This window comes from Vulpes lagopus, chromosome 1, assembly GCF_018345385.1.
Source record: "Vulpes lagopus strain Blue_001 chromosome 1, ASM1834538v1, whole genome shotgun sequence".
NCBI classification, from domain to species: domain Eukaryota; kingdom Metazoa; phylum Chordata; class Mammalia; order Carnivora; family Canidae; genus Vulpes; species Vulpes lagopus.
Genome location: NC_054824.1, coordinates 146,719,192 through 146,736,627, shown reverse-complemented (window position 1 = coordinate 146,736,627; position 17,436 = coordinate 146,719,192). Strand labels below are relative to the sequence as shown.

General features: G+C 38.9%; 1 protein-coding gene across 1 annotated transcript in view; it reads right to left on the bottom strand.

Moving 5' to 3' along the window:
- Window positions 1-17,436, bottom strand: part of DNAH14 (dynein axonemal heavy chain 14) — a 311,703-nt gene that overhangs the window by 89,811 nt on the left and 204,456 nt on the right. The window contains 8 exon segments of the mRNA XM_041749477.1: window positions 5,641-5,733; window positions 6,432-6,599; window positions 10,852-11,022; window positions 11,941-12,108; window positions 13,236-13,373; window positions 13,925-14,053; window positions 15,010-15,194; window positions 16,104-16,165. Coding sequence (XP_041605411.1) covers window positions 5,641-5,733; window positions 6,432-6,599; window positions 10,852-11,022; window positions 11,941-12,108; window positions 13,236-13,373; window positions 13,925-14,053; window positions 15,010-15,194; window positions 16,104-16,165 — 1,114 coding nt within the window.

Genomic DNA, 17,436 nt, shown 5'->3' with positions numbered 1-17,436 from the left:
GCACGACGTGGGATTCGATCTCGGGTGTCCAGGATCGCACCCTGGGCCAAAGGCAGGCGCTAAACCGCTGCACCACCCAGGGATCCCCTCATCAAAATTCTATAAGACTTTCATACACAGTCAGTATTTTCACCTCTTCTCTATATTGTCTGTTGACATATGAAACAATTTCACTAGAAAGATAACACAATCTGGAAAAATAGCATTGGCAGGTTTATAAATCATTATATGATTGCCAATATTTGATTGGATATTCATTTATAAGAATTTAGATAGATCTTTTCCTATTTATTTTGAGCAATAAACATTTAAATGCTCTTGATAATCATGACCAAGTATTATCTTTTTTAGCAGCTTTTCTGAGGTGTAACTTACAGACTATACTACCTTTTACATGTACAATTCAATGATTTTTAGTAAATTTATAGTTATGCAACCATCACCACAATCCAGTCCTCAAACATTTCTATCACTGGAAATATCTCCAGGCTTGTAGTGAGTCTTCATTCCAACCCCAGGCCTGGGAACCCGCCTCCATAGACCTCCTATAATGAATCATAAATAGGAAGTCTTCTGCATCTGCTTCCTCACTTAGCATGATGGTTTTGTGGTTCTTTCATGTGGTAGTATCCTACTGGATGGGCTACACCATATTTTGTTTATCCACAATGGACACTTGGGAGTATTTCCACATCTGTCTGGTTTTGTTATCAGATGATACCAGCCTCATGGGTAAAGTTGGGAGCTGTTCTCTCTATTTTCTGGAAGAGTCTGTAAAGGATTGATTTCATTTTTCCTTAAATGTTTGATGGAATTCTCCAGTGAAGCTGTTTGGTCCTGGGCTTTCTCCAGGGGAAATTTTTAAATTCCCAATTCAATCTCTTTTTTTTTTAGGTCTATTCAGATTACCTATTTCTTTAGCTCAGTCATTTATGTCTTCCCAGCAAGTGTCCATTTCATCCAATGAGCCAGCACACAGTTGTTCATACTATTCTCTTACAATCCTTTATTTCTGTAATGTTGGTAGTTATGTCTTTTCTTTCATTCCTGATTTTGATAATTTTAATAATGAATTCATTCATTCTTTCTTTCTCCCTTCCTTCTTTGGTTTGTCAATTTTGTTGATCTTTTCAAAGAACCTTTGGTTTCATTGATATTTTCTATCGCTTTTCTGTTCTCTACTTTCTTCTCATCTTTATTAGTTCCTTCTTTCTGCTTGCTTAGGGGTTTAGTTTTCTTTCCTCCTTGTAGTTTCCAAATGTGGGAGGTTAGGTTATTTGAAATTTTTCTTCTTTTTAAAAACATAGGCATTTATAGCTTATATACATTTTCCTCTAAGTGCTGCTTTGGGTATGTTGTGTTTTCATTCATCTCAAAATATTTTCTAATATGTCTTGTGATTTCTTCTTTCACTCATTGGTTATTTGGGGATATGTGTAAAAATTCCACATATTTGTGAATATTTCAAATTTCTTTGTTATTGATTTCTGCTTTAATTCTATTGTAGTCAGAACATACTTTGAATGACTTCAGTCCTTTTAAATTTACTGAGGCTTGTTTTATAGTCTGGTACCATGGTCTATGCTGCAGAATGTTCCATGTGTGCTTCAGAAGAATGTGTATTTTGCTGTTGTTGGAAGCAGTCTTCTGTATATATCAATTAGGTTAAATTGTTTTTTATTTTTTTTTCTTTTTGGGTTAAATTGTTGTACAGTACTGTTGACATATTTATATCCTCAATGATTTTATATCTAGTTGCTCTACTAATGATTGAGAGTGGGGATATTGTAGACTCCAATTATTGCTGGTGAACTGCTTATTTCTCTCTCTTCAATTTTGTCAGTTTGGCTTCACATATTTTGGGGCTTAGTTGTCATGTGTGTGTGCCTGTAACTGTTATGTCTTCCTGATGATTGATGATTTTGTCATTATAACATCTTTCTTTTCCCTCAGAAAACTTATTTTTTCCCCTGAAAGTCTATTTTGTCTAATATTAGTATAATTATACCAATTGTCTTATGGGAATTGTTGGCATGAATTATCTTTTTCCATGTTTTCATTTTCAACCACTTTGTGTCATTGAATCTAAAATGCAACTCCTGTTGATAGCATATGATTAGATTTTTAAAAAATTCTGTCCTACAATTTTTGCCTCTTTATTGGAACATTTAGTACATTTATATTTAATGTTATGATTGATGTGATTTGATTTACATCTACCATATTGCTTTTTTTAAATGTCTCATGTCTTTTTCTCCTTTGTTTCTCCTTCACTACCTTCTTATTGGTGTTAATGCAACCTTTTCTAGAGTTCTATTTTAATTCCTTTGATGTTTTATATTATGTATTTCTTTGATATTTTCTCTAGGAATTACACTGGATATTTTATCAATTTACTACAGATTAATACTGACTTAATTCCAGTAAAATATAGAAAGTTTGCTCCAATATAGCTCCATTTGTTCCTTACTCTTTTGTAGTTATTTTACATACTAAATCTTTATGTTATAAAACTAACAATAGTTTCATAATTACTGTTTTATGCATCTATCCTTGAAAGCAGCTAAAAGAAAAATATGCTGATACTGTCTGTGGTAGGTAGAGTAATATCTTTGCCACCCTCACCCTCACCCCCAAATGTGTCATGTCATGATCCCTAGAGCTTGTGAATATATTACACAAAAGATATTTTGCCAATGTGATTAAAATTAAGGACCTTGAAATGGGGAGATGATTTTGGATAATCTGGTTGAGCCCAGTCTAAACACATGAGTCCTTAAAACCCAGGAAATTTTCCTGGCTGTGGCCAGAGAGAGAAAGGGAGATGTGTAACAGTTGGTGAAGAGTCAGAATTGGTAGCATGTTGCTGGCTTGGGAGATGGAAGAACTGGGTATTGAGCCAAGGAAGGAGGGCAGCCTCTAGAAACTTGTTTTCTTGCTCTGATGGTTCAGTAATAAAATCAAGCTGAACTGATATTTACTTTTTCCAAGTCATGTATGATTTATCTTTTACTTCTTTACCTATTCAACTAATCTCATTTAAATTGGCCAATCTAGATCATGATTGTTTATTTTTTTTAAAATCTTTTTTAAATGTTCTTCACTAAGTCATTATGCTCCCTCCAGCTCCTTCTCCCTGCTGAAGCCTCACAGGCTATGTCAGCTTCTGGTTATATTACCATTTTACATAAGTGAATCCCAGTGCTAGCTTGACCCGGGGTGAAGATCTATTAATGATGTTTAACTGGGCAAAGTAGTCATGGGATCAGGGAGGAAACAGGGACTTGATATGTTTTACCTTGTATTTTTAATAAGGGCTCTGATAGGATGATAGGGTCATGAGAAAGCACTGTTAAGGAGGCAAGTTTCTAGTTGAGCGTTAGGTCTTTAAAAAATTGCTCTGATTGCATTCTCAGGAATTTTAGAATTGAGAACTTTTTGCAAACTCACTTGTTATTAAAAAAGAAAGTCACTTTATGGTAAAAGAAGCAAACTGAGAGTATGTGCCATTTGGGAGTTAAAAAATAATCTGTTAGGGGCACCTGGGTGGCTCAGTTGGTTAAGTGCCTGCCTTTGGATTGGGTCATGATCGCAGGGTCCTAGGACTGAGCCCCGAATTGGGCTCCCTGCTCAGTAGGGAGTCTGCTTCTCCCTGCCCCTCTTCCGCCTCATTCTCTCTCTCTCTCTAATAAATGAATAGAATCTTTAAAAAAATCTGTTAAAAATTGAAATAAGACAGACAAAATCACAGATCTTATGGAGCTTATGTTCTGAATGTGGATGAAATGAGTAAATGAAATAAGTAAATGAAATTGAAGTACATAAGATCAGATACTTCTGAATAAGTAAATGAAATTGAAGTACATAAGATCAGATAATGCTAAGGTTTAGGAAGAAAAAGCAAGAATAAAGGGACAGTGACAGAGACTGGGGCGGGGGAAGAGGCTGCTCTCTTATTTTATTTATTTATTTTAAAAAGATTTTATTTATTTATTCATGAGACACACACACACACACACACACACACACACACACAGAGGCAGAGACATAGGCAGAGGGAGAAGCAGGCTCCATGCAGGGAGCCTGATCTGAGACTCCATCCTGGAACTCCAGGACCATGCCCTGGGCTGAAGGCAGTGCTAAACCACTGAGTCACCCAGGGATCCCTAGAGGCTGCTATTTTATTTTATTTTATTTTATTTTATTTTATTTTATTTTTTTTTTTTGAGGCTGCTATTTTATTTTATTTTATTTTATTTTTTTTTAAATTTTTATTTATTTATTATAGTCACAGAGAGAGAGAGAGAGAGGCAGAGACACAGGCAGAGGGAGAAGCAGGCTCCATGCACCGGGAGCCCGATGTGGGATTCGATCCCGGGTCTCCAGGATCGCGCCCCGGGCCAAAGGCAGGCGCCAAACCGCTGCGCCACCCAGGGATCCCTAGGCTGCTATTTTAGATAGGGAGGCAGAGAAGGCTGCAGGCTGAGGTGGTAGTGACTCAGGTAGGGTCATGGCAAACATGATGCATACAAGTGGGTAGACCTGAAATATATTTTGGAAGTTGTATTGTCAAGATATATTGATGGCTGAGTGTGGGGTGTGACAGAATAGTGTCAAGAATGAGGGGTTCCTCGGTTTCTGGCTTGAGCAGATCTATGTTGGTGCCATTTATGAGATGCAAACAGTTAGTAAAGGAATAGTTTTGGTGGAGAAAATACTTCATTTTGTATTTTTACCTTAATTCTATCTTTCGATTTTTAATTCCTTTTAATTAGTCTTATACATATATGTTTATTTTTTATTAGTATTATTTTTTTAAAGATTTTATTTTATTATTTATTCATGAGAGAAACAGAGAGAGAGAGAGAAGCGGAGACACAGGCAGAGGGAGAAGCAGGCTCCATGCAGGGAGCCCGACATGGGACTAGATCCCAGGACTCTAGTATCACACCCTGGGCTGAAGGCAGGCGCCAAACTGCTGAGCCACCCAGGGATCCCCTATACATATCTGTTTAAATAGAGGTCTAGTAGTTCTGAATGCAAAACAAGTCCTTTTGGGAAAAAATGATGTGAATTAAATAACTAGTCATAAATAAAAGTATCAAAGTATTTATAATTTTTATTATACATCAATAATAGGCACAAACAATAGCTTAAATATTCATAAATAATATGATTCCTAGAATTGGCTGCATGTGTTGGATTTGACCTAGCCTTATGTAAGCTTTCCTCTATTCAAGTTATTTGGGGATTTTGCAAGAATTTAACTCCACTTGTTTTTATGAGAAGTAGAACTTTGTGCAAAGACTCATGTTTCTAAATATTCCAGGAAATGTACTATTCTCAAAGTCAAGCTCCCCCTGAAGTGACGGTACATCAGTGCTGAGGATATGTTAGAGATGGTGCCAACTCTAGCACTTCTATTCATATCAAATGCTCTCTAAAAACAAGCATTTCTATGTGCTGATAAATTTCTTATGCTGACTCTAGAGAGGAATATCACTTTGTGGGGACTCAGTGGCTGCAAGCTTTCACAAATAGAAAGTCTGCATAAGTAAAACTTTTGTAAGCAAAGTAAATTTTATCAGATTTCCTTGTTATTTTGAAACTTAAAATGACTGGAACAATTTAAATTCCTACCAGTAACATGTGACTCCCTGGTTGTCGAAGGACCCTCGAAGCTCTTGCAATGTGTTCTATGGCTTCCTTGAAGAACACCATGGAATGAAAAATCTAGCAGAGGAAATGGGACAGATAAACTGTTTAGAGGCAGAGAAAAGTCAAATGTTCACTATAGTTTTACATACAAGGATCTGGAAGTGAGAGTGACAATTTTGGTAACCCAATAACCTAGACCCAGTAAACTGGTTTACATTTATGCAAAATAAATTTGCATAATGAGGACTGTTCTTTTGCCAGTATTCCAGTGAGCAAGACTGGGAGAGTGAGAGGCTCAATAGAAGAAAAGGAAGAGAGCAGCAGCATTGGGGCTGTTCTACTGCTCTGTCTTGGAGTAGAACTCGGGGGTGGGGGTGGGGGTGGGGAGAAGAGACCCCAGGAAATAGGGTTATGCATCTGTGATTTTGTTGGTGCCCCCATTCTGACACCTGCCTGCCCTGGACATGCTCTGGACATGCAGAGGGAGAAAGAGAACCCCCCCAGCAGACTCTTGGCTGAGCGTGGAACCTGATGCAGGCCTCGGTCCCAGGACCCTGGAATCATGACCTGAGCCGAAATGGAGAGTTGGACGCTTAGCTAACTGAGCCACTTGGGTGCCCCTTTCTTTCTCTTACACACACACACACACACACACAGAGTCTTGAAAATATCTGTTGTGAAATAAATATACATATCTATGTGTATGTATACATGACATATGTATACACAAACATATACACACAGCACTCCTCAGATTTTACACATGTCTGTACCTCCAAAGATGCTGAACTTAACTTCATTTGGAATTCATTCAGTACACTGGCAAGTTTATTATAGTCATTAGTATTTTGATAGATCTTTTTCCTATGAGCCTTGTTTATATCCAAGAAATCCACAAATACAATTGAGTCATTCATCAGTTTTTCTTTGGTCCACTGGATCTATTGTAAAATAATCATTTAATAGTACCTGTTAATAGCAAAATTCTACTTGCTATCAAAACGAATGTAATAGATCTCTATAAGAGAAGCTCTTGGCACAACAGAGCTAGGCAAGTCTTGGGGGCTCTTTATCTTTTGTCAATGAAACCTATGGACTCTTTCTCAGAATGACATTTTAAAATGAATGTAGTCAAATACAAGGTTGCAAAGGAGACCAAATATATTGATATAGAGCTCTATCTAAGGACACTCTGAAGATCTATAGGCCCTAAATTAAGAGTCTCTGTTGTGGAAATAACATCTTGAAGTTTCACTAACAATTAAAAACAAGGACTATTCCCTTAATTAATTGTTAAATACCATCATACATCTGGTAGCATGGGGGAGATCTCTGTGTTATGGGAACAATTCTGTGTTAAGACTGTGGTGATAGGGATCCCTGGGTGGCACAGCGTTTTGGCGCCTGCCTTTGGCCCAGGGCGCGATCCTGGAGACCCAGGATCGAATCCCACATCAGGCTCCCGGTGCATGGAGCCTGCTTCTCCCTCTGCCTATGTCTCTGCCTCTCTCTCTCTCTCTGTGACTATCATAAAAAAAAAAAGAGAGACTGTGGTGATAGTTATACAAATCCATACATGGGATAAAATTTCATAGAAAAAATGCAGCCCTCCACTCCTACAAATGAGTGATTTGAAAACCGACAAATCTAAATAAAATCTGTATTCTAGTTAAAAACACCACCACCATAAATTGGCAAGCTTCCACACTTGCTTTCCTGGTCCACTTGGCCAGCTCTCATCTATCTCTCATACAAAGAAATCTGACCATTATTTCCCATTCCCCTAAAACTAGGTAGAAAAAAATGACTTGTTTGATTCCATCCCTAGGCCACTCATGCAGACAGGTCTGTCACAGCACTTCCAGAAATGTGTTGCACCTGTATTGTAAGCCCACACCTTCTATGTAGGTCTTAGCAGTCTCTCACTTGGTATCTGGTACTGGAAATTCCTAGCAGGCACTCAGAAGATAAGGTTGGGGGTGCAGAATAACATGATGGTTAAAGGGGTATCTAGAGTCAGCTATCCTGGGTTTGGATGAATCCACCACTTGACTAGCTATGTAACCTGGGGCAAGTTCTTAATCCCCTTCTGCCTCAGTTTCTTCATCTGTAAAGCACCAACATCACAAAGGCATTATAGAGATTAAAATGAGTAATGACATATAAAGCTCTGAAAACAAAAAACAACAAAAAAAATAAAGCTCTGAAAACAGTGCCTGGCACAGTGTAAGTACAACTACCGTTTTTATTATCGCATTGTATTTTTTAAAAATTAAAATAAGCTTGCCAACCAACTGATTAAACATTGTCATATAAACCTAAATTCTCAGAGGACTGCTTTATGTCCTTATATCCTTAAGGAAGATTTGTCAATATGTCTTTAATTTGGGGATATTGTAGTTATTCTTGCTGTCCATCCACAGGGCAAGCTTTGTGTCCCTGAAGCATTTGCATGCCCATGTCTTACTGCCTCTACATCTTTTGCTTGGTCTAGCAAAGTCTTAAACCTGAAATTCAGTTGGCCTTTATAGGATAGAGTTTACAAACTTCATGGGCAGGAATGAGCTCTCTCTACTAAAATACAGAGATTCTAGGTTTTTTTCCCGCCCTCCCTCTCTCCCTTCATCCCAGATATCTTTATCAAGCACCAACTGAAAGTAAGAGAGGATGTTAAATTCTGGTGATTTAAGTAAAAATAAAAATCTGTAACAAAGAGAGCCCAGACATCCATTAACAGATGAATGGATAAAGAAGATGTGATATATGTATATATATGTATATATATATGTATATGTATATATGTATACATATGTATATACATATATGTATATACACATATGTGTAGATATATACACACACACACACACACACACACAACGGATACTCAGCCACCAGAAAGGATTAAATCTTGCCATTTGCAATGACATGGATGGAACTAGAGGGTATTATGCTGAGCGAAATAAGTCAATCAGAGAAAGACAATTGTCATATGATCTCACTCATGTGGAATTTAAGAAACAAAACAGAGGATCATAGGGGAAGAGAGGAAAAAATATAACAAGATGAAATCAGAGAGGGAGACAAACCATTAGAGACTCTTAATCACAAGAAACAAACTGAGGATTGCAGGAGGGGAGGGGTGTGGAGCGATAGGGTAACTGGGTAATGGGCATGAAGGAGGGCATGTGATGGGATGAGCACTGGGTATTATATGCAACTGATGAATCACTAATCCCTACCTCTGAAACCAATAATACATTATATATTAATTAATGTTTTAAATAAAATTAAAAAACTATACTGGAATTAAAATAAAAAACTTAATAAAAAATAAATAAGTGACTTTGTTCTTATGGAACCCATAGGTTAGAGAGAGGGAGAAGTAATTACATTGTAATAAGTTCTATGATAGGAATACAAAGAAGGGGCACTCAAATTGGAAAGAGTGCAGTGTTGGCCGGACAAATCCACCCCAAGAGGAAGCATGAGCTGAATTTTGAAGGATGGCCAGAGGGTAGTGGGGGTAGGGACCCCAGAGGTGTACAGGCAGAGGCAGGTGATGCTGTGCTAGGATGTGGGGGTAAGGTGCTGAGGTTTCCAGTGCAGATGTACGCTTGGAGGGTACCGCTGATCACAGGGGTGGGAGCCATCAGGATAGGGCATCCAGGCAGCACAGAGAACACAGGGGGCAAAGACTGGGAATGGTTCTGCAAGTGGTTTTGCATGTTGAGCATGAAGCACCCCAAGCAACATGAGCCAGACTTAGCAGACAAATCAAGGTCTCACTTTAGGGTTCAGATTCTTTCTGCCAAACCACCACTCTATGATAGCTCATATCTATCGAGCACTTACTATGTGTCAGAAACTGTCTAATCATCTGACACAAATTGTGCCATAGATTCTCAGCACAGCCTACGAGGTGGGTCCAGCTGCTACCCTAATCTCAGTGACAGGCACCTGGGACACAGGGGGTCACCTGCCAGAGCTCCACAGCTGGGCATGGGAGGGGCTGGGCCTTGCAGGTAGGCAGAGCCCATGTGGTAGCGTCTATGTTCAACTGTTTTCTCAGGGAAGAAAGTGGAAACAATACATGGGTAGGCTGGGGAGTGTGGTCTCTGAGCGAAGGAATGCAGGGATGAGAGGAGGCCAAAGCATCACAGAAGGGTAGCCCCAAGGAGGGCAAGGAAGGAGAAGTGACACCAACCAAGTCTGAGAGACCCCACCCATGAGTGCTGGATGTGCAGGTGGGAGAAATGTCATCCCTGTTAGCCTAACAGAAAGATTGGAGGGGAGGTGGCTGTGTGCTAACATGAATCATCACATCAAGGATCTGGGCTGAAGAGCAGAGAACTTGGATTGTATGGGAGTGTCTAGAAAATATTTTGTAAAAACTTTCTGCATTTGTGACTTGTCTTAAAGAGACCTATGTACATGTACATGAGTACACACATACACACAAATGCAGATGTGCATGTGTGTGTATACATTGTACTCTGAGTTTATGTGCTTGCACATATCTCTAGGTATAAGATTCATATCCAAAAGTCTTTTTTATTTTTTTACTGTTGTGAATTCATGATATGTCCTGGGCTCCTATGAACAGGGTGAGAGAAAGCAGCACCACCAAAGAAGACGGATAAGGAAGGAGGAGTCATGTTGGAAGGAATTCCCAAGGACCTCCCTAATGCTCTTGAGAGGAGACTACAAGGAGGCTTTGTGAAGGTGCTGAGCTTGCCCCTGTGCTTCCTGTTAACCCTGGTGGTGTGGCTTAGCCTCCTGAAGTGCTGTCCTTCCTTCCAGACCTGGAGCCCACCGGCACCATGGACACCACAGTTCAAAAGGCTGGAGGTACTGAGAGTGTGCACTTCTTCCAGCCCTGGAGAAATGGGAGCAGTTTCAGAGCTTGCAAAGGACAAATGCACCAGCGAAGGCACCAAGACCTTATTATTTCCATCATATCAAGTCTGTACTTATTTAGACATTATCAAGTTGGAAATGGGATTGCTAATAATATTAATGTTATAAATACAATAGAAACAGCTGAGGACTTTTAGAAAACAACTTTTTTAATAATAAATTTATTTTTTATTGGTGTTCAATTTGCCAACATACAGAATAACACTCTCTCTCTCTGTGTGACTATCATAAATAAATTAAAAATGAAATAAAATAATTCTTAAAATTTAAGTTTACCTGAAAATAATTCTCAAGTTCCTTTGAAAGAAATTGATAGAAAAGCCGTTTTTCTGTATATTCCATTAGGCGATCGTGAAACACTCGTGTAGCTTCATGAACGAAGAATAGAGCCAACATCTCTTTGGAGGTAATAACAGTTTTGTCAGCTTGCAGCAATCCTAGAAGAAGCTATTAGGGATTTAAATGCAAGACTTTTTTTTTTTTTTAACATTAGCAGGTACTATGTGAAGTAGAGGCTCAATTTTTACATGTTTGTGATTCCATAAAAATAGAAGTGATTATCCGAGGTAAAACATGTCCATTTCTCCAAGTCATAAACTGGATTTTTGATGAGATGGGCAGGTTATAAATCAGGAAAACAGGCATGGCATCCCCCCTGGAGTAGAGGGTTTGAGGACCCCTCCCAGGGCTCGCCTCGCTAGCATGGGAAGCCAGGAGTCCTGACTATGGTGCTGACCTGGAGGCAGGGGTGCTGGTGCTTACAGAGACACTCCTCACTGCACACATGTTCTAAGATTCTGAATCTTGATGAAAAGAACGTGTAACCCATTTCAAACATTATATGCACTATTTTGAACCACAGTCCCATGGCAAGGAGAGGAAGATCAAATTCAAAAATTGTTTTTAATATTTTAATTCTAAAAATTATTTGATCAAGGCTAATGACTAAGTCAGCACTGTTAGCAATGTTTCCTATGGTAGAAAGCAAGGCTTGTGGGAAATGCAGGCATATCTATGAAATGCATACATGCTTTTATTTTCTGAGAGCTGCAATAGTATTTTAGGAAAACCAAAATCTTTCGAATACCTTTGCCACTGCTTTCCCTGCTGAGAATCTCAGCTAATATTCTAACAGTCTTAGTGGCTTCATCACTGAATTCTCTGCAAGGAATTATTTTAATGATTCTTTTCAAATGGTTCATGGGATAAGGTGCTAATAAATAGCAAAACTAATCAATGTGGATTTCATTTCCCTCCTTCTAACAATTGGGATGCTGACAGTGGAGAAATGGAGAGAATCAATTCCGTAAAATTACATTCCCTCAACTTATAATTTAAAGATAGAGAATGAATTCTAAAACACACCTTAAACATATCTCGAAGATTAAACATGTAGTGGCATTTTGCTGGAGTTGGCAACATATTCTGACATACTTGGTAGTATACAGCAAGAGAACAAGATATTATTTGATCCTTACTTTTCTGAACCTCAGATGTGAAGTTACTGAGGGAGAAATATATTCCCAAATGAGCCTTTAAAGAGAAATTTTATAGTTAGCCCAAAAGTTTAAGCAAGGTTTCTTCCTAAATAATCCCTTCTAAAAAGGAGGTTGTGTACTATCAGGGAGGATTAACGGCATTTAAAATGCTAGTAATTAGAATCCACTTTCAACTGACAACAGACTAAGAATACAAAGACACTGCGAGTGTCGCAAGCTGGGGAAAATTCCAATTGGTCCGAGTTTGATGAATGATCTAGAGGTATGTGTTGCATGTCCTCTAGGGACAATTTATGTCCCGCCTGTGTGTATACCAGGTGTGCTGGCAATTTTTCTACCTCCTTGCTCCTGAAGGGAGGTTACTAGATGAAAGATAAAGTGATAGAACTGGTTTCTCATTTTGGGTTAGTTTATGTACATGTACGTTCTCCTATGTTAGGATTTTTTTAAAGGTATAAGTTGTTGATCATGTGCAGAATTACCAAGTGCTTTTTGAAAAATAGATTTAAAAGTTCAATCTTTAAATTTTACATTATAAAGAAGAAAAACACATGGTTAGCTTTGAAGAAATTGGTAATCTTGCATAAGCTTGCTTTCTTCTCTTTTCTTTTCTTTTCTTTTTTTTCTTTTCTTTCTTTCTAAGTAGGCCCCAATGTAGGGCTTGAACTCACAACCTTGAAATCAAGACCTGAGCTGAGATCAAGAGTCAGATGCTTAACCTACTGAACTACCCAGGTGCCCTTCAAATTTATTTTTCTAATCAAACTAGATTTCAAGTTGAGCCATTTTTCTAATAAGATATTTCAGATTCCTTTTCTCATTTTGTGTTCTATAAAGAAACACAAAGAACAAACCAATATAGCAAAAACCCAGGTGTGCTTGTTAATGATACAGATTCCTGAGCTCCACCCCAGATACTCTGGATCAGAATCTCTGAGAATGAAGTCTTAGGACCTACATTTTAAACATGCATTAAATGTGCACCACATGTATTTCTAATGCACACTAACTTAAGTTTCTGCTATTTAGAGATAAATTACCACTGGAAGCCAGAAAATGTAGAGGGAATGAAACTCATCCCTTACAGGAATTTTCTTTCAATTTTGGTGGTTTTAAGTTCTCATGTCTTCTCCTATACCATGGAATTAAAACTCATTTTACCTGAAAAATCGCATGCAGGGAGCCCTGTGAAGGATGAGGCAGCACCAGGATGGAGAAGTGCTTGAGGAGACGTGGGCTGATGTGCCTCCTGACTGCTGCAGGGACACAGGCCGCCACTAGGGAAAGATCCTGAATGTTCTGCTTGAAGAGTGAAAAGGTTAAGTATATGCATCTGAAAAGGTTAAGTATAAGTAAGTGGGTGAAATATCACCCACTTCCCAGCCCCCGGTGCACAAAATATTTAAATGTTTAGATGAAAAGATGATTTACTGCAAAAAACAAAAACTGTGATGGTAATAGAAACTGGTCTTGTTAGACGTAACCGAAATCCTCAAAAGCAATTTTAATACCTGCTACTCCTAGGAGGCTTTCTAAATGTCATCAAACAATATCCTGTCTTTTAAAAAGCAATTACTGAAAACGAAGCAACATGTTGAGTGAGGCACGTGAGGGACTCTGGTGATGAGGGAGGGCACAGAAGAATGGGCATGAGTTTCTGGGACAGCCAGGATTTCTATGCACCCACAGACACACATAAAGATGCCATCAGCATGGTTAAAGTAGTTTCCAATTTGTTCTGCATGTTCATCTGACTAGAGTTTCTAAGTTTCTCAATTCACTCAACGCCATTATGAATGTTTGTTAAGTAACAACAGTTAATATGAACAAAATCTTAGGATATACGGTACCTTCCAAGCATTCTTCTCAGTATCATAAAGCCCTCCCATATCTAGTAACTGCCTGATTAATTCCAGGGGTGGCTGTGTTCCATATGTATCTGATTCTGGCACATTCAGATCATCGATGAATACTACAATCTTGAGGAAGACAAAGGATTTTAAAACATATCTCTTAGAATTGTCTTTCTTTCAGTTGCACATATTAATTATACTACGGTGTAAGAACAAAGTTGTATGTAATGACATGACTGCTTTTCTCTTAAAAAGTAGCAGACCAAATTCTATTTTGAAGATATGATTTTAGAAAACAGTAAGTTTTCAAAACAGCAGGACATACTCAACAAGGCTATTCTCTTGGTACCTTTCCCTGAGGCCATGGATCTAGTTTCTCTTCCTCTTACTTGCATGTTAAAAATAAAACAGGCCCAAAATGGGGGTCATTTATGCTAAGCCCCAGACCACCAAACCCAAACCTCTTGACAGTTCCGCTCTCCCAGAAATGGAATCTAAAACCAGGCACTCAGCCCTAGTGAGGTCCTCTGCCTGATAGACACTGCCAACTCCCTAAAGGAAGTGACATTGCCACAAACAATATGCTTTTTGCCAGTGTAACTTCCTTGCTCCCACACCACTGTGCCTGTGAAAGTCTTTCATTTTGTTCAGCTCCTGGAAGCTCCTTTCTGCTAGTTGGATGCCTAGCAGATTCACAAATAATTGAATAAAGCCAACTAATCTTTAAAATTTATTCAGTTGAATTTTGTTTTTTTAGCATCTCAAGTCGTGATCATGGGAAGAAAACATGTTTAAACACTCAGTTACAAAACCATTGGCATCTAATGCATTTTCCTGTCTTATCTGATCTTGTTTATTAGGTTCCAGGAGCTTCTTCTGGCTTTAGTAATTCTGAATCAGTATAATTGATCAGTATTATATTGATGTGAAAACCAAAGCTTCCATTTACAAAGTGCATTTTCTAGCAATGCGCAGGTGTGTAGATGGAGACACAGTTTTTTCTATTACTATGAATTAAAATAAGTCATATTATGGCTTGAGTAGCAGAAGCATATTAGTCAAAGTAGTGAGGGGTGTATTACCCTGCTGCTCTTTGGTGCTCCAAGAGTGTCTTTGGTTCTTCGTACTAACTTCTTGAGAATCATCTCCTTGGCTTGGGCAGCTGTGATACTGATGCTAAAATTTATTGTTGAGACTATAATTCCTTTATTATCATTTTTAAATGAACTTTCATCAATTCTGACTTCTGGCTTTTTAATAGGCTTATCTGTTATACCAAATATGGAAAGAAACACAAATTCAGAGTACTTTAAGAATATTTGTGATTTATTTTAAGGTGTGAGGAAATATGAAGGTTATATAGTTTTACTATATTGTTTTCATTTTCATGAAATCACTCTGCAGACAATTCAGAGAGAGAAGGAATACCAACTCTGAAATATTTCCATCAATTTCCTTCCTTTTCTGTGGTATGCAGGGTCTCTGCAACCACAGCCAAATGAAACAGTATGAAAGCCCAGAAAACTCTCTGTACATTTATGCACAATTGACACAGGTCACTTCTTATTATTTAAAAATATTTAGATTTGCAAGATGTTATGTATCTAATGAAAGTATGTATGAAAGGTTTAAAAGCAGCATGCAAGTGGTGCAAGTGTGTCTACAGAAGGCATCAGACTCATTCCCTGAGAGGATCCTCCACAGGGTGGGATGGTGCCACGGCAAATATGAAAGTAAAAACAAAACAACTCCTCTGGCAAGAATCTTGTGGCCAGGCTCCCTTCCCTTTCTGCAGCTTACTTTGGATTGCCCCTGCTTTTCTTCTTCAGAAAATGAGTGGCTACTCCCAAACCACTGGGCCAGAGGTCTCTGAGATGAGGCCTGGAAGCAACACGTGTGGCCAGATCTGAGAACTCACAGCATTTTAACTCCTCCACCATGTTAGTCATACAAGCACGAAAGAACAGAATAGGCCGATACTGCCTCCCGGTGCTTATAGAATTAGTCCAAAGTTCCCACTTCCTGGGAAGATCTCCCAAACCACTCCAGCTATTGGGCAGGGCAAGGCAGTTCAGGATCTTGTATTTTAAACTATCAGTGGAAATGTGTTCATCCCGAAATGCTGTGACCTGCATGCGGCTGAGACAGGAAGGGATGTCCAGGACTGTACACGTACCTAGACTCCCGGCTGCTGTCTTGTGAGTTTCAGAAAGCAAGATGCTGATATTCTGCTTCAGGCTAGTGGAAAACAATGTTTTAGAAATTCAGAGTTAGCTTGCTTCCCACAGTAGCCTTATGAACAAAACATAAGGAAAGCATCAGTGTGTGGTGGGCTCTACCTCAATCTCCTACAAGGAAACATTCTCTTTTCCTGTTTACACTTTTACAGATAAGATTGTGTCACCACTGTCACCATTAAAGCTGATACCCAAACTTAACAACGCAGATTTCCTCTAAAGAACAAACTGGACAGATCTCAGGGGTGCCAGGCTGCCAGTGTCCCTGATGGGCAGGAAGCCACTAACTCCCTCATCCCTGTATGGAAAGCACTTTGCCTGTGGACGGTTCCACACAAGCCCCTTTCACCTTTATTCTGGCCGTGTCTTCAGGTATTTCTTTGTAACGTTATTGCTGTATTAAACTCCATTTCACTTTATATACTGCACATATAGTAAGATTTAGTTTCTGGTGTCCATTATTTATGTTTATAGTAATTCAGGTAAGGAATGATTCCTATGGTATTCAATGTTTCCAAAATTATTTCTCTGACTTTTTAACAGCCTTATTTAAGCAAAGAAGGATTCTATTCCAAAATCATTCATGGAACATGCAGGTGACAGTGCTCCTGCAAACCAGTGGCACTGGAGAGACAAGTGAAATTCAAGATATCTTGGGAAGACAGGACTGCCTTGATGAGTGCCAGTGTGGGCAGGAGAGGGGCTGTGGCTTGGAAGGAATCCCCTGGAGGGCAGGTGTCTCTTCTGTATCTGAGACCCTGCCCTGGTGATGCTAAGCCCTGGGAGGGCCTCCCTCCTCTCCTCCAGGGAGTCTAACATTATAGGAGGGGTTGAACTGGGCTCCTCCACAGTTCCACCTGCTTACTCTGTTCAAACAACAGTGTGGTTCTCTCATATTTTAATTAGAATTAACTTTAAAAATTTGCATTTTATTTGCACAATTTAGAACTTTTTCATTGTTCCCCTCCCCCATCTTAGGAAGAGACACAGAGTATGACAAAGTTCTCTATAAAAAAATTTTTTTTCAAGTAGGCTCCACACCCCCAGCATGGGTGGAGCACCACAGGGTGGGAACCCATGACCCTGAGATCAAGGCCTGAGCTGAGATCAAGTGTCCCATGTTTAACAGACTAAGCCACCCATGCACCCTTGTGAAGAATATTTTTATATTTGATAAGAAGAAAATGTATTTCTAGTGTTAGAAATTATATGCAACATTTTTTGTATGTTGTGGGTATATTTTTCCAGGAAAGAAAATAGTTTATAGCTGTA